Source organism: Bactrocera tryoni, chromosome 1 (assembly GCF_016617805.1).
Source record: "Bactrocera tryoni isolate S06 chromosome 1, CSIRO_BtryS06_freeze2, whole genome shotgun sequence".
NCBI lineage: Eukaryota > Metazoa > Arthropoda > Insecta > Diptera > Tephritidae > Bactrocera > Bactrocera tryoni.
Window position 1 is genome coordinate 32,053,563 of NC_052499.1, and position 19,506 is coordinate 32,073,068.

Sequence of the window (19,506 nt, forward strand, 5' to 3'; positions counted from 1 at the left end):
ATGACGAAAAAATCTAATTAATTAAAGATATTGTGAAATGTATGGAGGAAGCCATACAAATTGATTCAGACGATAGTAAAAAGGGTGATATATGTTTGTTTTAATAAATAAAATGTATTTCTTAATTGACAGAGCTGATTAATATATGTGATAGAGTGGCCCAAATACCTATAAGGAAAAAGAAACGACAATGGGTTAAAGTAAAGTGAAATGGAATGAGAAAAAAACTCGAACAGAGTTGCGCAACACAAGTTGCTCGTGTGAAGGTAATGGGTGACAGCAAAAGAGAATCGCCCGAGAATTAGCATCAAAAGTTGATTCATGTAATAGCGCTCTAACTCGCGCTACTTGTTATTACTGATAAGGGATACTATGATTTGAATTCGCGAAAGCGAATATAAACACATATGGTCATGATACATGTGAATATAAGTTTTTAATGATAAAATCTACGATTTATGTACATACACTATTGTATTATATTTAATTTTTTAATATATTATGATAGGCTGTTATATACATACAGCTAAATGGCACAAAGTTTCATCATATAAATGTTAAAATTGTTTAAGTTAAAGTTGTTTAAAATGTAAAAATTTTACATTCAATTTGGTGCTACTGTACTAGAGTTGTACTGTACTGCCAAATTTTCCGTTATGTTTTGCTTTTAGTATACCGTTATCAATTATGCGTAGCCAATGTTGATTTTGAATAGACACTTAAACGGCACAGATTACTTTGCAAAAGTAGTACTCAAGCAGATTTTAATTTAAGGGCATAATTTTTGCGTTGTTGAAAAATAAATAATTAAAAGTATTTCAGTGAAAGAAATAATATAAAATGGGATCCGAAAAGCATGCTACAATAGAAGAGAGGGGAATAATTTGGAACATGTATAAAAAAGGGCAAAAAGTGGCCGAAAATGCTAAACTAATGGAATTTTTCGTAAAAAAGTAATCCAATCATGTTTGGAGAATTCCTAAGTATTGGTCAAAGGCAGGATTCGGAAGCCGAGACCAAGTAAAAAGGAGCCGCGTACAGACGCTGCTATAGTAAGCCAAAGCTCATCAAGAGAAAAGCTTAAATTTTTTGGAAAAATGTATTGTAGAGTGACGAAACAAGGGTTAACGGATAGGACCAGAAATCAGAATATTTGTACATCGTCCTAAGTGCCAAGATATTAACCTAGGTACACTCAGACGACGATAAAGCATTGTGGCGGAAATATTGTGGTTTGGGGAGCATTTTCTTGGCATGGTGTAGGTCCGTTCGTAAGAATCAATAGAAAAATGGTCAAGTTTTAGTACTTACACAGTTTAAAAAGCCATATGGAATTAAATATGCCAATTAAATGGAAATTTATGCAAGACAACGATTCCAAACACGCCTCAAAGCTAGTAAAAAATTGGTTTTCTACAGTGATGATAGATATTCTGGATTGTCCAGCGCAAATTCCTGACTTAAGTCCAATTGAAAGTCTATGGAATGAAGTCAAGACTGAAATTGCAAAGGTTAATTATAAAAATATGGACGACTTTTTGGTCTGCTGTTAAAAAACTTGGTACGCTATACCTAAAGCTAGGTGTCAGAATCTCGTAGAAAGTATGGGTTGCAGGTGTGAAGCACAAAATATTAACAATAAAAACGTTTGTATGGAACAAAATTTATAAAAATGCAAAAATATGTATAAGATTTTTGCTATCCGCAATCTTGCAAGAGCAAGAGAATCCCCCTATTGTAATATTAACTTGCTAGAATAGGAAAGAAGAATAGCCAATTTTTCAAGAAGAGGAAAAGACGAGAAGCGCGGTATATTTTGGATTTTAAAGAGGTAAGTTCGTTACTTGATATAATAATTTCATAATTTATATTTAATTTCTGTTACATATACATACATATACATATATGTATATAATTCATTTATTTTATTTAGAGAAGGTTATTATCGGAGGATGGAGTCATGTGTAGAAGTTCACGCAAGTGAGGAAAGTTCTCTGATCGCCATTCATTTAGTAGTGGCCAGAAACGACTCTTTTACATATGGCTCAAGCAGTTCACAACTTCCGGTTTATGACGAAGTATCCTCTGGGTAGCCTAAGAACATACATACGTTTGAAGGCAAACAAAGTGAAAAGACAAAACATCCCCCATAAAAAACACCCCCAATGAAAAATAACAATCAGCCTCGGATGAGAGACCCCCCTTTTGATGACGACCATGGAAAACGAAATAAGACTACGATTTGAGGGAATGCACCTGGAATGTCCGATCCGTTAATTGGGAAGGTGTCGCCGCCCTGCTGGTTGATGTCCTCGTGAAAATAAAGGCTGACGGCTTCATTGCCGTCCAAGAAATGCGACGGTCAAGGATTGAGGCGAGTTGGTCCTTGTGGCAGGTTTGGTGTGGGATTCGTGATGGGAGGAGACTCCGTCGCCGAGTACTATCATTCACTCCGGTGGATGAACATCTAGCCACAATCCGCATCAAAGCGAAGTTCTTCAACATATCGCTGATTTGCGCCCACGCCCCGACGGAAAAGAAGGACGATGTGACCAAAGATGCCTTCTATGAGCGCACCTATGACAGCTGACCCCGCCACGATGTAAAAGTCGTTCTTGGAGACTTTAACGTCAGGGTGCGTAAAGAAGGTATATGCAACGCAACAGTCTGTAAATTCAACCTCCACGAAATATGGTTATCTGTAGAACTTGATTGCAGCACAAGAAAATACATCAAGCTACCTAGCTATCTCCGCATCGAAAAGCCACCAACCAGATCGATCATGTTGTGATAGACGGAAGACACGTCTTCAGCGATCTAGACGTGCGTACGCTCCAAGATCCTAACATCGACTTGGACCACTATCTTGTTGCAGTCAAGATTCGCACCCGCCTCTGTGCAGCAAAAACGCACGTCTACAAACACAAGGAAGGTTCGACGTCGAGAAGCTGCAATCACAACAGACAGCCGAACGATTTTCTACTCGGCTTGCACTTCTGCTCTCTGAGAGCACTCGTCAACAACGGCACTTCAAGCCACAACACGTGCGGGATGGGATGATTTGGATGATACCCAGAATTGAGGAGGCGAGCGAGACGGATTTGCAGCCAGAAAAAGAGAGAGTCCGAAATGCGTGAGTATGAAAAGCTTACCAAGCAGGCCGACAGGGGTAATGCTCGAAAATTCCACGAAAAGATGCGGCTACTAACATAAGGTTTCAAGACTGGGGCATACTCTTGTATAATCCTCAGAGGTGATTTAGTAACCGATGCCCAGAGCATACTAAAATTATGGAGGAAACACTTATCCAGCCTGCTGAATGACAGTGAATGCATAACGCCAGGAGAAGTCGAACCCGATTCCCCAATGGATGTTGATGGAGCAGACGTTCCACTACTCTTCCATGAAAAAGTTCGAATAGCAATCACCCGTTTGAAGAGCAACAAAGCCGAGGGGCCGATGGATGACCGGCCGAGCTATTCAAACACGGCGGCAAAGAACTGATAAGGAGCATGCATCAGCTTCTTCGTAAAATATGGTCGGACGAAAGCATGCCCAACGATTAGAATTTAAGTGTGCTCTGCCCATTCCACAAAAATGGAGACCACACAATCTCCGCCAACTACAGTGGGATAAGCCTCCTTAACATCGCGCATAAGGCTCTATCAAGCCATTAGACCTTTTCAGTGTGGCTTTCATCTTCAATCTTGGAAAAGACCCACGAAAAGAAGCAGCCTTTTTGCCACGATGTCTGAATTTGGTATCCCCGCAAAACTAATATGGCTGAGTAGACTGACGTTGAGCAACACCAAAAGGTCCGTCAGGATCGGGAAGGACCTCTTCGAGCCGTTCGATACCAAACGAGGTTTCAGACAATGCGACTCCCTATCGTGCGACTTCTTCAATCTGCTGCTTGAGAAAATAATACGAGCTTCAGAACTAAATAGAGAAGGTAATATCTTCTATAGGAGTGTACAGCTGCTGGCGTATGCCGATGATATTGATATCATCGGCCTCAACACCCGCGCCGTTAGTTCTCCTTTCTCCAGACTGGAGAAAGATGCACAGAAAATGGGTCTGGAAGTGAACGAGGGCAAGACGAAATATCTCCTGTCATCAAACAAACGGCTTGGCACTCACTTCACAGTTGACAGTCAGAATTTTGAAGTCGTAGATAATTTCGTCTATTTAGGAACCAGCATTGACACCACCAAAACTATGTCAGCCTAGAAATCCAACGCAGGATAACTCTTGCTAACTGGTGCTACTTCGGACTGAGTAGGCAATTGAGAAGCAAAGTCCTCTCTCGACAAACAAAAACCAAACTCTTTAAGTCACTCATAATTCCCGTCCTGCTATATGGTGCAGAGGCTTGGACGATGTCAACAGCTAATGAGTCGACGTTGCGAGTTTTCGAGAGAAAAGTTCTGCGAAAGATTTATGGTCCTTTGCGCGTTGGCCACGGCGAATATCGCATTCGATGGAACTATGAGCTGTACGAGATATACGACGACATTGACATAGGATGGATGAGGAAAACGAGCATTGCCACATCTTAAACACCAAATATAATATGTAGGATTTTCAACGATTTTTCTTTGTTTGTATATTAAATACAATAATTTTTAAATGTTTACAGTTTAATTAAATGAATTTGAAGTGAACAATGTGCATAAAGTGTGTTAAATGTAGTGAAATACATAGCTTGTTGAAACGTTCGAATTTTGGGAATTTTTGAACTTTAAAGTCGAATATCTCCTAAACTAAGCGTTTGTGGTACCTATAACCCAATATATTTTTTAATCAGGTTTAATAACCTTTTTCCAATGGTACCTTCATATCCCGGCGCCGAAGAAATCGGAATTGTGCCAAATATATTGCGAATTACAAAAAATTAAGGTAGGGTACGTTATAAACTTATAACTTTACTTTAAAGAATAACTGCATTTCTAGTGTAAAAATAGTGTATATTTACCGTGCGATTCTGTACCGTGATACTGTCTCAAATCTCTAAATTTGAGATTTTGAGTTAGAGACAATTTTTGAGACTTGAGACGATTTTGCTATTCTGTAAGTGACAGTCACAAAATCTATTACATTTCATTATTCAGAGATGTTTTTAAACTTGAATGAAAATAAATATGTCGATAACAAATATTAAATTTTTTATAACATAGTCAAAAAACATAATTATCAATAAAAGTAAAAATATATGTTGACCTTGTTTCATAATATTTACGAAACTTATGTAAAATTGATTTATTTTTAACCTTTTCGTGTTTGAGTTGCTTACAAAATAGAAAATAACTACAATCGATTAATATCTGTGATGATCTCTATTCTCTCCTGCTAATTACCAGGTCTCAAGTTTGAGTCAATATTTTGAGACTAACGCTAGAGACTGTTTAGTGAATAGTAACTAGTCACAAATTGAGATTTTACCTCAAAATGTCTCAAATAGAGACTAGAGACTGGTTACAGAATCCCGCTATTAATTTAAATAGTTGTGGTTTATAGCGGGATTCTGTAACCAGTCTCTAGTCTCTATTTGAGACATTTTGAGGCAAAGTCTCAATTTGAGACTAGTTACTATTCACTAAACAGTCTCTAGCGTTAGTCTCAAAATATTGAGACCTGGTAGTTAGCAGGTCACAAAACTAAAAAGAACTCTTGTCTGCCATTTTGAATATACTGAATAGAGATCATCATAGATATTAATCGATTGTCGTTTCTTTATATTTTGTAAGCAACTCAAACACGAAAATGTTAAAAATAAATCAATTTTACATAAATTTCGTAAATATTATGAAACAAAGTCAACATATATTTTTATTTTCATTGATAATTATGTTTTTGACTATGTTATAGAAAATTTAATATTTGTTATCGACATATTTATTTTCATTCAAGTGTAAAAACATCTCTGAATAATGAAATGTAATAGATTTTGTGACTGTCACTTACAGAATAGCAATATCATCTCAAGTCTCAAAAATTGTCTCTAACTTAAAATCTCAAATTTAGAGACTTGAGACTGTCTCAAGTTACAGAATCGCACGGTTAGATTGTGCATTTGTGTGAAATATATAATTTGTGCGTTATATCTACATATGTATATATACTTATATACATGTGTAAATGTAAAAAATGTTAAATCTAAATTGAAACAAATTTTGCGGTTACAATCGTGACTGGGTCGACTTTAGAATACCGTCCCAAGATTTCGGGAATAAAATGGGTATGATAGAGGAGGATCGTTCAGATCAATATTGCAGTCCTTTAGTTGATATTAAATACATAGAATTGAACAATACGTTTAATATTAAATTTTATATTTAGGTATACTTGTAGGTAAAGTTTCAGAAAATTACATAGCTTTAAGTAGGGTAGATATTAAATATACATAAGTATTTTTCCATACCAAGAGATGATAAGTTTCTTTTATGCCCCTATTGCGGTTTTCAACCCAACTGCATTTCAGTCGAAGTTTAAAAATTCGGTATTGCCAACTTCAACTCAATCCGTCAAAAAAAATTGCGGTTGAAGTATGATCTAACTTCAACTTTTTTTGGTATTGCGGTTTTCAACTCTGTACAAGTGGGGTTGACTAGTATATAAATAAACTTCAACTGCTTAATAGCAGTTGAAGTTCAAACTTTCGTGCAGTGAAATACAAAAAAATATTAAAGAAAAATGGAGGACGGGTAAAATAACTATTTTAATTAATGTTAAATTAATTTTAATTAATATTTTTTTATAAATTTTTAGAAGAAATAAAGTTGCAACAAAAAACCAATTCGAAAAATTGGTGGAGTTAATGGAGAAGCTTCCAGAAGTAGGAAGAGGAAAGCCACCATTTGGAAACAATAAATTCAAATTGAGGTGCAGCGCCTCAAAATTGGTAAATTAAAATCTTCGCAAAGATTTTAATTTTTTTTGGTTATTTAAGACACAAAGTAATATTTTTTTTATTTTATTTTTAATAATTCTGGAATGAAGTGATATTTTATATTTTTGTACCATAGTTTAAGTTTACCTTAAAAAATGAAGTGATATTGTTATTTAATGAATTTATTTAAATAAAATTTAAATATATGCCTGAATAAATAGCACATTAGAAATAATAAATGAATATTTGAATGAATTATTGCGAATTATTCGAGCCGTATCCTCTTCTTCTCTTTCTATGTCCAAAATATCATTGGTCATTGTAGTATGTGAAGTAGATGGTATTTCTTCCGGAGATTCCACTTGAAAGTGTTGGCAAATATTGTGCAATGCGCAACAAGCATTCACAATTTGCGTAGCCTTTTCGGGAGTGTAATGTAAACCTCGTACAGATAAAAGAAATCGAAATCTACTCTTGAGTACACCAATTGTCCGCTCTACAATATTCCGGGCCTTTGAGTGTGCTGTATTGTAGCGTGCTTGGGGTGAAGAAGCTTCCGCCAAGCGATAAGGCGTCATTAAAAATTTGTGCAGAGGATAGCCAGCGTCGCCTAAGAAATTACATTACTCTAATTATTTATCAATAAATACGATAAAGACTTACCCAAGATCCAAGTGTTATTCTGTATGTTTTTCTGTAAATGCACTTTCAAATCGCTAACATTGAAAACAAAAGAGTCATGATTTGCGCCTGCATGCCTAGCATCCACATACCGAATAGACATTTTATAAACACAAAGCTAAAAATTTTAAGAAATTATACCATTTTGTTTCTAATATAATTCAGATTTTATACATACAATCATCACGTTTAAACTGTAGTAGCCCTTTCTGTTAAGATAAAGATGTTGCACTTCTCTTCTTAGTGAAATTATGCGAACATGAGTTCCGTCGATGCAACCAACTACTCCCGGAAAGCACTTTTTGAATAAAATGAAACTTTTGAAGCGTTTTGCTCCTCCTCAGTCATTTGAATTTTAATCCATTGGGCACAAATACGTTGTTCAATTATATTTAGAACCTCTTTAATTACTAAAGATATCGTAGCTTGCGCCAACCCAATGTTAAAATCATTTCCACTGCATTTTTGATAACCACCGTCAGCAAGGAAACGCAGAGTTGCGCATAATTTTAATATAGGAGGTATGGCCGTTCCTCGCACACGTTTGTGGAAATGTTCCTTCATCTCATTCAGTAAAAAACAAAATGCTTCTTTATTTAATCGAAAATAACTTATGAATCTGCAACAAACATTATTAAAAAGCAATTCAATTGTGAAAAAACTATGGCTTACTTTGCATTTGGAAGCTCCAATGGATTTGAGTGATCACGAAGGCTTTTTCGCATACGTAGCACATTAATTTTGCCCCCAGTATTTTCGTCATTGTAATATAAATTGTCGCGAGCGACAACTGAATTCAATTGTTTAAATATGTCGTTTACAAAATTTTAGCTGTTTCACTATCTGTCAAATTTCCCTTTCTTAGGTTGGCAACGCCAATCATACTTCGACTGAACTTAGTTGAAGTTCGCAATACCGAAAAAGAGTTTGGTTGATCTGAAGTTGAGTTGCCTTAACTTCAATTCAACCAAGTCGGGTTGAAAATCGCAATAGGGGCGTTAGTTCCACTCATTCATCAACTTTTTTATGACTTTTCATAGAATGAATTTTGCTGACCTTGTGGAAGAAATGGATTCCGAAGTGGAATGCTCACAACCGTTGAGGTTCCATAGATGTTGTATTGAACACAAAAATGTTGCATTTTTTAATATTTTTTATAGATAAAGTGTTTAAATAAATATGTTATAATCTCGTTTACGCTCCTTCAGAAAATTCTTCAAAAATTGTGGTACTGTCACCATCGTCTGGTGGCAGCTATAATGTATTAATATATAAATATATTTGTATTTGCTTTAAAAAAATACATTTATGTATTTCAGATATAATCCAGAAACTGGATGCCATTGAGACCCTGGTAGCAAAACTCATAAGTGGTGTTGATGACCGTCTCACTGCCATTGAAAAGGCCAAGACAAAGTAAGTAATGCAGTTTTACATTTACAAAATAAAACAAAGGCTAATTTTTATGATTTAATTTTCTAGATGCCGAGGTACAGGAAGTTAGTGGCCTTCGACCGCGCAGATCCAACACCGAGATTTATCTGAAAGAGTTTGCGTTGCTCTTCATACGATGAATATTTTATTGACGGTATAATCCTTCTTTTTTATTTATTTTTATTCGTTTAAAGGGTAAATTTTATAATAGCATCCCCGAATTAGTGAAGTGTTAGTGGATATAAAAGTTACAAATATAAGTGTAAAATGCATTATAAATCGGAGAAACACTCATTTTAAATAGTTGATTTTTTGAACTTTAAATGCAAATATCTCAAAAACCATAAGTCAGCGGCAACTATATATATATATTCTTGATCTGGAGGACCTCCCTATCCGTACATACCCATTTTAACCCCAAAATAGGGGGATGCTATTATAAATCATAGCCCGTTTAAATATGGTAACATTTATTTTTTGCTTGCTTGCAACTATTTTCTTATTGTATGAATAACTGGATTCCAAAAGAAGTTAAATATGCAATTAGAGTTAGTTTTGCACTATTTAATATTGAACCGTTTTAACTTCAATTAAACTGAGGGAAGTTCCGAACAGTAATAAGGTTAATAACCAATTAAAACGTGTTCAAATATATGTATATCCATTAATCCATTTACATTTTCTTGGAAATAATAAAACATTTATTTTCAAATCTCAATATAACTGTCTGAAATCTAAACTGAATTAATAACCCTCGTCGGATATTTCAATGCTATATAGTGGATATTTATTCAGCAATATTCTCCTAGTTTCCGCGTGGTCCGCCTTTCCAAAGCCCTAGAAATTAATAATTTTTATTAAATATATTTTACTTATAGAATTGTTACAACCTGGGAGTAGCCATACACCTTTATTAATTTCAAATTCGGACTATGCTCAATGCGACCACCGCCAAGACATTCTGTTTCTAATCCTAATCCTTTACAGGATTCGCTAGCTCGGTCGTAGATATCGGCTTAACAAAGAATCAACATACACAATTGCTTTATCCATACATAAAAGCCGAAGTATTTCAAATCTTACAATGCCACTGACAGTCCGCATATCCCCTTACAATATTTTTATTTATAGAATCATCATTTCCGAACACTTTTATTAATACATATTTAAAAACTCCTTCCTCAATATCTACACTTGGAACTGCTTCTAATTTAGCGCCAGCCATTTTAGAAAACTTTTGAAAAAGAGTTATAGAATACAATTGGAATTCAAAAAAAAACTTACTCAATCTAATCGCCAAACTATACATTCCGAATTGGGAATGATAGTTCATATTCACGATTTTAAGTCAATACGACAATCTATATAACGGGGCATCTCGACAGGATAAAATTTATGTTATACTAACTGTATTGCCGTACCTATTGCCTGTGGAGACTCCCTATTGCTTATGGAAAGCAATATATGTAATACTAATTAGTATGCCATATATTGAAAGCAATAAGCTGTCACTTCAGCAGTTTGACAGCCCAGTTTTCATTAATATGAAAATTTCGAAGAGGCAACTTATCCCATTTACACATACACCGACAGCATTTTCATTTCGGTAATATTAAATTTAGTAGAGCAAGTATTAAGACGGTTGCGTTATATTTAGAGGTTTCACAAGTCTCATAAAGTTATAAGTTATAACGATTCGAAAACATACATTGAGAATTGTAATACTATGTTCGGACCGACAACGAAAACATGTTTTCGTGGGGAAAACTGGTTTTCGCACGAAAACTTGTGTTTTCGTCCATGTCAAAGCTGTCAAACGAAAACACAGTTTTCGCTGAAAACTACTTGAAAACTTACATTCCACTCATACATTCCACTCTAGTTTAATCGATGTTTTTGGAAGACATATTTTGCCGGCCCTAAATTGTCACTTGATATTTGTTTACATTCCATATACAAAAACAGCTGTCGCTTGATATTCTCATATTAGGGGGATTCTTTTGCTCTTGCAAAACCTTGCACGGTGCAGAACTTGTAGGATTTTCCTCTTGGTGCAACGGCACAACAACAAACACACGCAGAAAATTATTTGCAATGGCTATAAATATGTCAGACCAAACCCAAGTTTATTTTCTTGCCGTCATATTACTAGATTCTGCAATGGGTGCTCTCTTGGCCTTGCATATTTCGGTATAGGATTTTTGCATTTTGTAACATCTTGCAAGAGCAAGAGAATGCCACTATTGATAGTTGTCAGTGAAAACTCATCGAAAATACACATTGTCGGCCCGAACGACTTAGATTCCACAACATACAAATGTGTTTTCAAAATGTTTTCAATGTCGGTCCGAACATATGTAGTATAAATATGTAAACTCATTTTTGTATGAAATCCAGCAACAATTTTTTTTAAACAAGTGTAAAAATTTATAATTTTACGATTTTACGATGCTTTACGATGGGTTGTGAGTATCCCAATTATAAAAATAAAGGACATTTTCAAAATAAGAGTTTTCCAAAAAATTAACATTTAGTTTAATATTGTTAATTTACAGAAAAATTATGCAAAATGGCTTGGGAATGAGCGAAATCTGAAATTTAATAAACATATACATGCATAAATCAAAATATCATTGCTCATTTTAAATTTATTATTTTAATTGGTGTATAAAATTTATGCTACAATTATTGTACAGTAGTCCAAAAATATGAATTCTTATTTTTCCCAGAAATACATTTGTAAAAAAAGGGTCTTTCTAGTTCATTTTATTTCATAGCTTTATAAATCAGAACAGAATTGGAAGTAGCAGCAGCAGCTATATCATCAGAAGCGGCAAATATCAATTGTTAAGTAAGTATGTGAAGAAAGTGTGTGTACTTTGAAATTGGACTGCGCAGTCCAATATAATACGAAAAAATAAATACTTACGTATGTATTTTATGCGTTTAAGGCGGCCTGCACAATCTAATATAATATGTGAAAACAAATGTTTGCTTTATATTTTAAATAATCAGATAATATTAATTTTTTTTTAGATATTATTATAATTTTATACAATTAATTTTTCTTTTTCGTTTAGATATTACAAATTCAATGTAATTATTATTTATTTTCAGGTATTAATAACCTTTATTTTATTTCTTTTATAATATTTTTCCACTCCTTCATTTTCAGGTGTTAATAATTCTTTTCTTTAATTAATCTTTTTTCAGATATCAAATATTTTTGTATAAAATATATTTTTATTTATGAAATGTTAGTGTCAATATATTTAATTACAATTTTATGTAAATATTTATTAAAAATAATAAAACTAATAATTTAAAAATTAAAAAGTTTTCTCTGAAATTTTAATAAATTTTTAAAGTAGGAATCAAAAAATGCAACCCTGCGTCAGCTGTTTAAAATGCAACCCTGCGTCAGCTATTTAAAAAAGAGAAAATGCAACCCTGCATCAGCCGTCGATTGGGGATATTAGAGCAGGACAGATATACTTTTTTATATGGCACTTCTGAATGAGCTCAACAAAGATGTATGATCACATGTATACGTACGTGAGTGGGTAAAATTGTCGCTCGGCCTACGGCAAAGTACACATGATTACCCTATGGATTACCCTCTTCCTTACCCACTGATTATCTGGTTTTTTACCCGCTCATGGTTGGCAGGGTTGTTATCATAATACAGTGGTCACATACAGATTTGGCAACGGGAATGGCAATAGATTTGACAGTTAGTCTATTATTACACGTGTCAACTTTTGTTGCTAATTCTTGGGCGATTCTCTTTTGATGTCGCCCATTACATTCACACGAGCAACTTGTGTTGCGCAACTCTTCTCGAGTTTTTTCTCATTCTCTTTCACTTTACTTAAACCCGTTGTCTACTCATTACTTTAACCCATTGTCGTTTCTTTTTCCTTATAGGTATTTGGGCCATTCTATCACATATATTAATCAGTTCTGTCAATTAAGAAATACATTTTATTTATAATTCAAAATTAAAACAAAGATCATATAACAGACCTTCACAAATATAACCCTTTTCACTATCGTCTGAATCAATTTGTATGGCTTCCTCCATACATTTCACAATATCTTTAATTAATTAGATTTTTTCGTCATACTCAATTTTCTAAAATATTTATATCATATTATGTATATTTGTATACATATTTGCAAATTACTTAACAAAAGATGAAATTAAATTCTTTAAATATGTATATTCAAAATATTAATTTCAAAAAAATATACGCAAATGCAACTATGTACTACGAAAGAAAGAACACGAATGCCGAAAACTGTTATGAATAAGAACACAAAGCGAGTTGCTGAACACTGGAAACTCGGCGCGATTCTCCCCTCCTCGTCGCCCCCTCGTCTATAAACCAAGAATTGCCGCAACAAAAGTTGCCGCGTGTAATATTACACTTAGTATGCCATCTGCTTTACGGGGCATCTCGACAGGCAAAAATTTATGGCATACTAACTGTCAAATCTATTGCCATTGCCGTTGCCAAATATGTATGTGGGTATTTTTTATCATAATAAAATCATTTGCGAAAAGGCGTCGGGCTGATGTAGCGCATGTTTTGAGCTCCTGAACCAGGGGCGAACGCAGGGGGGGGGCGGGTTGGGGTGTTAAAACCCCCCCAAACTAATTGAGTTTTTAAATAATAGAATTTAATTCTACATAGTCATTTGAAAAATTGTAATTTGTTGGTTTCAAAGCAATCTTTCTGCCGACGATGTATGAATATGTAAAATAAATGAATGCATTAGTCACTAACAGCGTTGCCGTTTTGATACAATTGTATCTTTTTTGATACTTTTTTTTCTAAATTTTGTGATTTGATACTTTTTTGTTCACAAACGGCCTATTTTGATACTTTTCTGCTGATAGAATTTAATTTTTTGAAACTATGAAAATGTTAAACTAAAAACAAACCTATTGTATCTGGATAGTATTAAAAAGTTGTGGGAATGTAGGCCAATTAAAAAACCCAGAAAAATATAAACTGAACAGAGATATTTTTTTAATTTACTTCAAAGTAATGAGTAAATGCCTTATAACTCTGTGGCTGCTAAACTGGATTTGTTTAGATTTAAAGGGAATTGTGAGTCGAAAATGGACTTCTTTTGAAAATTAGTTCTGAACTGAAAAGTCACCAATAAGGTTTCTATTACTTTTTTTTAGAGTTTATTTTTAATCATAATAAAGGAAAAATAAAAACTCATTTATTATGACTTTTAGTTTTCGTTCCATGAGCAAACTGTTGTGAAATAAATTTAAATTAAAAAAAATTATGCTATTTGCAAAAAAATACTTGTGTGTCTTAACTAAAATGTCTATATTTTTAATAAAAACCACCAGAAAAAACTGGTCTGAATTAGATACACAACTTTACTTATTATTTGTTTTTCAAATGAAAATCTTTAAAACAACGGTTGTGCTTTTGATACTTTTTGATACTTTTTTTGCTTCGCAACATATACTTAATTTTTTTTAGCTCGCGGCAAAACTTGGCAATCGTTTAAACTAACTCTGAACAATCGTTTAAACTCATTTTTGAATCAGTTAAAACAATAGCCGCAGAATTAGATTTAGAAATCAAAATTCCGCGTTTGGCGAAACGGCAAACTAATCGCGGAAGAATATTACCGCAGATCAATTTATATACCGTTTTTAGATCATTTTTTGGACCAAATCAATGAACGATTTTTAAAACATCGAGAGCTGCTTTCCAAAATTGAAAACATTTTGCCAAATAAATGCATAGATCTTGACGTTATTGCAGAAGATTGTTCGTGTTTTAGAAAAGCAATGGTCCGCTGATGTTGAAGATCCCGATGATTTCGTTGCTGAATTTAGAATGTGGAAAAGGTTAAAAATCTTTTCTTCAGATTATATTTTCTAACTAAAATTTTGAATATATTTTCAGGAACTGGTTAAATCAAACAAAGAGATCCAAAACTTTTTAGACGCGTTGAATTGTTGCGATGCAAAAATTTTCAAAACAGTGCATCGTTTTTAAAGATTGGAACAACAATCCCTATATCTGTCGCTTCAAGTGAACGCTCGTTTTCCTCACTTCGCAGGCTTAAAACATATTTAAGAAATAAAACTGGAGAAGCACGCCTCAACGGAATGGCTCTCTTGAATATCCATAGAGATATAGACGTGAGGGAGGAAGAGATTTTAAATGTTATGGCCCAAAATAAAAGAAGTTTACACTTCAATTTATGAATAAAATAATGAAACAGTGTCTTTTTACCTAAAACCCCCCCCAAATTTTTTTCCTGCCTTCGCCACTGTCTTCAGCTATTTAAATTTTTTATGGATGAAAAAAATTTTTGTGAAAAATAAAAAGAGGAGAAATATACTTTTCTATACAAATGTATTTTTTTGGAAAAAAAATATTTCATATATAATTGTAACATGAATTTTATATACCAATTCAAATAATAAATTTAATATGAGCAATGATATTTTTATTTATGCTTGTATAAGTTTATTAAATTTAAGACTTCGCTAAATCCCCAGTCCGGCACGATTCCGATTACTTTGGCGGAGGGGTAAAAAAACCGAATTTCCGTATAAATGGGGTATGTACGGATAGGAGAGCTTCTCCAGAGGAGGAATATCCAAAAATAATGTAAAAGTAACTTTTATTTTTTAAAATATTCACGATTGAAAGTTCAAAAATTTGCACTAAGAAAACATGTTATTTCTCTATGTTTCACAAAATTTTTCACATTTTTTACTTTGTATATTTAAATACACACTCTAAGCTTTGAAATAAGCTTACATTTCACTTTTATTTTTCTATATTTTACCTAAATTTATTAATTTAAAAATCACTTAGCACACTCATCGTTGAAAAGGTTAGATTGTTTACAATTATGAGGAAAGCGAGCCTTGCCACATCTTAAACAGTAAATATGTAGGATTTTTAACAATTTTTCTTTGTTTGTTTTATCGCGTGATTCTCTTTTCTTTATTAACTATAAAAAAAATACTTTCTACATATGTATATGTGTAATACGTAATTTATGTGACTGAAATACTTTCGCGAAGTACTCCTTTTTGCGTTGGCGGCCTTCGGCCGCGCTTTAAAAAAATAACTCTGGCGAAGCGAATACCCGGGGTGACTGAAGTACTTTCGCGTAGTACTCCTTTCTGCGTTAAAAATAAAAAAAATATATTGACTTTTTGTTATAAAGTGGTGAAAGTGGTTAATAATAATAAAAAAATAACCCTGGTCGAGCGAATACCCGGGGTGACTGAAGTACTATCGCGTAGTACTCCTTTCTGCGTTGGAGGCCTTCGGCCGCGTTCTAAAAAAATAACCCTGGCCGAGCGAATACCCGGGGTGACTGAAGTACTTTTGCGTAGTACTCCTTTCTGCGTTGGCGGCCTTCGGCCGCGCTCTAAAAAAATAACTCTGGCCGAGCGAATACCCGGGGTGACTGAAGTACTTTCGCGTAGTACTTCCTTCTGCGTTGGCGGCCTTCGGCCGCGCTCTAAAGAAATAACTCTGGCGAAGCGAATACCCGGGGTGACTGAAGTACTTTCGCGTAGTACTCCTTTCTGCGTTAAAAATAAAAAAAAATATATTGACTTTTTGTTATAAAGTGGTGAAAGTGGTTATATTCTTTGGTTATTATGCACTCATATTCAAACAAAATTTAAGTTTTCGTTATAAAATTGATACATTTTGATTATTATTTCTGTCAGCGATTTCCATTTATTTTTTATGATACATTGGATTGTATATTAGATGACGATATATGTATATATATATATATTATATTTAAAATATGAGATTGAGTGCATAATAACCAAAAAATATAACTACTTTATATAAAAACTCAAATTTTGTTTCAATATGAGTGCATGATAACCAAAAAATATAACCACTTATACATATGTATGTATATATAATATTGTTATATAATATTACTAATTCATGTATATAATATTACTTATTTGCTTAATAAATTTAAAAAAGAAAATATCCATATGCATGAATAAAGGAATTTTTGCGAAAAAGAGGAATTTCAGCGAATTGCCTTGTCATCACATGGCAGCGCTCCATTTCTTCGTAATTTTTGGTAAACAAATGAGGTTCAAACGAGTGTAAAATGTAATTTTTAAAATAAAGATTTTTTAAATAAAAAACCTGCTAAAAGTGTAAAATGTGGATTTATTTATAAGATTATAGTGTAATTTAAATAATTTAAAGAGAAAAATGTGAATAAAGTGGGTTTAACGTGGTGAAATAGCTTCTTGAAATGTTCGAATTTTGCGAATTTTTGAACTTTAAGGTCGAATATCTCGTAAACTTAGCGTTTGCGGTACCTATAACCCTATATATTTTTTAATCAGGACGACTTCCTCTTTCCAACTTTACCTTCAAATCGCGGCGCCAAAGAAATCGGAATTGTGCCCCCAGTCCATTTTGTATAATCTTTCTGCAGATTAATTCCATCTTGTTGGAAAAATGTATTAAATTATTTTGAAAATGTACTTCATTTTTATAATTTAACACAACCGTAGCTGTTGTTGTTTTAACGGTATATCAACCCCCGTTAGGTTGGTGAGGGTTAACCAGGTTGTCGTCGACGGCATTTATCGTGAGGCCCAGGAAACATGCTGTTTCGATGGGGTCCGAGTAAAGGAAAAGGGGTGTTAGATGAGTGGGATTGGGAGGGCATGCAAAGAGGTGACCAGTGTCATGTGGAGACTCAATGCCGGACATATATCGGATATGTCGGGGTCTATTCTGGACAAGTAGGAGCTTAACCTGCTACAGTATCCAGAAAGAAGCTGGGTCGCTCGCGTTTCTCACGGCAACCCGAGATCTTCGTCTGCGATGGGTGGTGATTTGACTCCAAGAACGCCATTCACTGGAAGGGAGTCGGTGAACGTGTTGATAGCTCCACTGCGAATGGCGGTCAGTACATGTAGGTAGTTTCGGAAAGTCCTATTGATGTTCCCAGGAGGCGGATCCGCTCCAAGCAGGTAGCTGCAAGGGTGATTTCTACGAAAACATCCTATCAGGAACTGCTTGGAGAGGAGTTCATTATGCTCCTTAACTGGGGGCATAAGCGTCTCACTATGTAGGAGTTCGATGGGAGATATCAAGAGGCATCCTGTCATTGTCCGAAGTGCAGTGTTCTGGCAGGTCCTCATCTGCATACCACTGCATCCAGGCAACCATATTGGTGCGGCGTAATTGAGGACCGGCCGGACTATTGCCTTGTATGTTGCCAACAACGTTTCTTTGTCTTTTTCCCATGTGCTGCCGGCTATCGACTTGATGATTTTGTTGCGTCTCTGTACCTTGGCGATAATCGCGGTCGTATGGGGAGTGAAGGACGATAGACTATCAAAAGTTACACCTAAAATATTAGGATTGTTGACAGTCGGAATTTGAACGCCATCGACTGCAATATTCAGATCAAGTCTATACTGCTTTGTCTAGTTCGTAAATATGGTCGCTGTGGATTTGGTGGGAGAAAGTGTTAGGTTCCGTGCAGTGAGGAAACGAGAAAGGTCGGAGAGGTAGCTGTTTACTTTTGACCACATGCCATCGATTCCATTGCTCGAACCGTCTTAATACTCGCTCTACTAAATTTAATACTACAGAAATGAAACTGCCGTCGGAATAAGTGTGTTGCCTCTTCGAAATTTTCATTGAAATGAAAATGATCTGTCAAACTGCTGAAGTGACAGTTCATTCCTTTCAACAGAGAACGTACATTTATAAAGAAGGTTCTTGGTGTGCCGATTGTCAAAATGTTCCACTTTTTGGAGGGGCTGAGTTTTATATTAGTGGATTTCACCACAAAAAATTATTAGCGGATTTCACCAATATTTAACATAACCCCGTCAGAATAGCAGAATTGAGCATTTTCATTGTTAAATGAGAAAATTGATGCTAATTTTAATGTTTACAAATGTACGCTTACAGATTCGCGTATTTGCAATGCGCATACGACTATAGTTATCATTTATAGATATTCAGGGGTGTTGTGGAATCCAAGACAGAATTGCTTAGTTGTCAGAATTGCAAACCAATTCTGATATTCAATGCTGTCACAGAATCTGATTGGATTTTCGTCTTTTCGAACATACGCAAAGCCAATATTCGAATCAGCTGTTTACTTCTTCTTCTTAATTGGCGTAGACACCGCTTACGCGATTATAGCCGAGTTAACAACAGCGCGCCAGTCGTTTCTTCTTTTCGCTACGTGGCGCCAATTGGATATTCCAAGCGAAGTCAGGTCCTTCTCCACTTGGTCCTTCCAACGGAGTGGAGGTCTTCCTCTTCCTCTGCTTCCCCCGGTCCATTCGGACAACATGATCTAGCCAGGGTAGCCGCAGTCTTTTAATTCGCTGAACTATGTCGATGTCGTCGTATATCTCATACAGCTCTTCGTTCCATCGAATGCGATATTCGCCGTGGCCAATGCGCAAAGGACCATACATCTTTCGC

At 34.7% G+C, this 19,506-nt stretch overlaps 2 protein-coding genes and 1 pseudogene across 5 annotated transcripts; all 3 read right to left on the bottom strand.

The window, feature by feature from the left end:
- Window positions 1-7,071: 7,071 nt before the first annotated feature.
- On the bottom strand, window positions 7,072-9,072 carry LOC120782645 (putative nuclease HARBI1). Of its 2 annotated transcripts, XM_040115015.1 has the most exons (4): window positions 8,243-9,072; window positions 7,749-8,189; window positions 7,553-7,688; window positions 7,072-7,499 (listed from the first exon to the last, which is right to left on the bottom strand). In XM_040115015.1, exons 2-4 carry the CDS (start codon window positions 7,752-7,754, stop codon window positions 7,087-7,089), a joined length of 555 nt encoding a protein of 184 aa, XP_039970949.1. In that variant the 5' UTR covers window positions 7,755-8,189; window positions 8,243-9,072; the 3' UTR covers window positions 7,072-7,086. The 2 variants fall into 2 exon arrangements, with proteins under 2 accessions (XP_039970949.1, XP_039970948.1); XM_040115014.1 differs by having other exon boundaries at window positions 7,749-9,072.
- Window positions 9,073-9,654: 582 nt separating this feature from the next.
- LOC120782646 (sex-regulated protein janus-A-like) lies at window positions 9,655-10,388 on the bottom strand. Of its 3 annotated transcripts, none has more exons than XM_040115018.1 (4): window positions 10,289-10,388; window positions 10,088-10,238; window positions 9,895-10,019; window positions 9,655-9,841 (listed from the first exon to the last, which is right to left on the bottom strand). In XM_040115018.1, exons 2-4 carry the CDS (start codon window positions 10,227-10,229, stop codon window positions 9,749-9,751), a joined length of 360 nt encoding a protein of 119 aa, XP_039970952.1. In that variant the 5' UTR covers window positions 10,230-10,238; window positions 10,289-10,388; the 3' UTR covers window positions 9,655-9,748. The 3 variants fall into 3 exon arrangements, with proteins under 3 accessions (XP_039970952.1, XP_039970951.1, XP_039970950.1); XM_040115017.1 differs by having other exon boundaries at window positions 10,088-10,249; window positions 10,289-10,362; XM_040115016.1 differs by having other exon boundaries at window positions 10,088-10,334.
- Window positions 10,389-18,047: 7,659 nt separating this feature from the next.
- On the bottom strand, window positions 18,048-18,602 carry LOC120770399 (annotated as a pseudogene).
- Between the last annotated feature and the right edge of the window lie 904 nt (window positions 18,603-19,506).

Coding starts and splice junctions, on each gene's coding strand:
- LOC120782645 (XM_040115015.1), bottom strand. Junction 7,500..7,552: donor GAATAACACTTGGATCTTGG/GTAAGTCTTTAT, acceptor GTAATTTCTTAG/GCGACGCTGGCTATCCTCTG.
- LOC120782646 (XM_040115016.1), bottom strand. CDS start 10,313: ATGTATAGTTTGGCGATTAGATTGAGTAAGTTTTTTTTTGAATTCCAA. Junction 10,020..10,087: donor TGCGGACTGTCAGTGGCATT/GTAAGATTTGAA, acceptor TTCTTTGTTAAG/CCGATATCTACGACCGAGCT. Junction 9,842..9,894: donor AGGTGTATGGCTACTCCCAG/GTTGTAACAATT, acceptor ATTAATTTCTAG/GGCTTTGGAAAGGCGGACCA.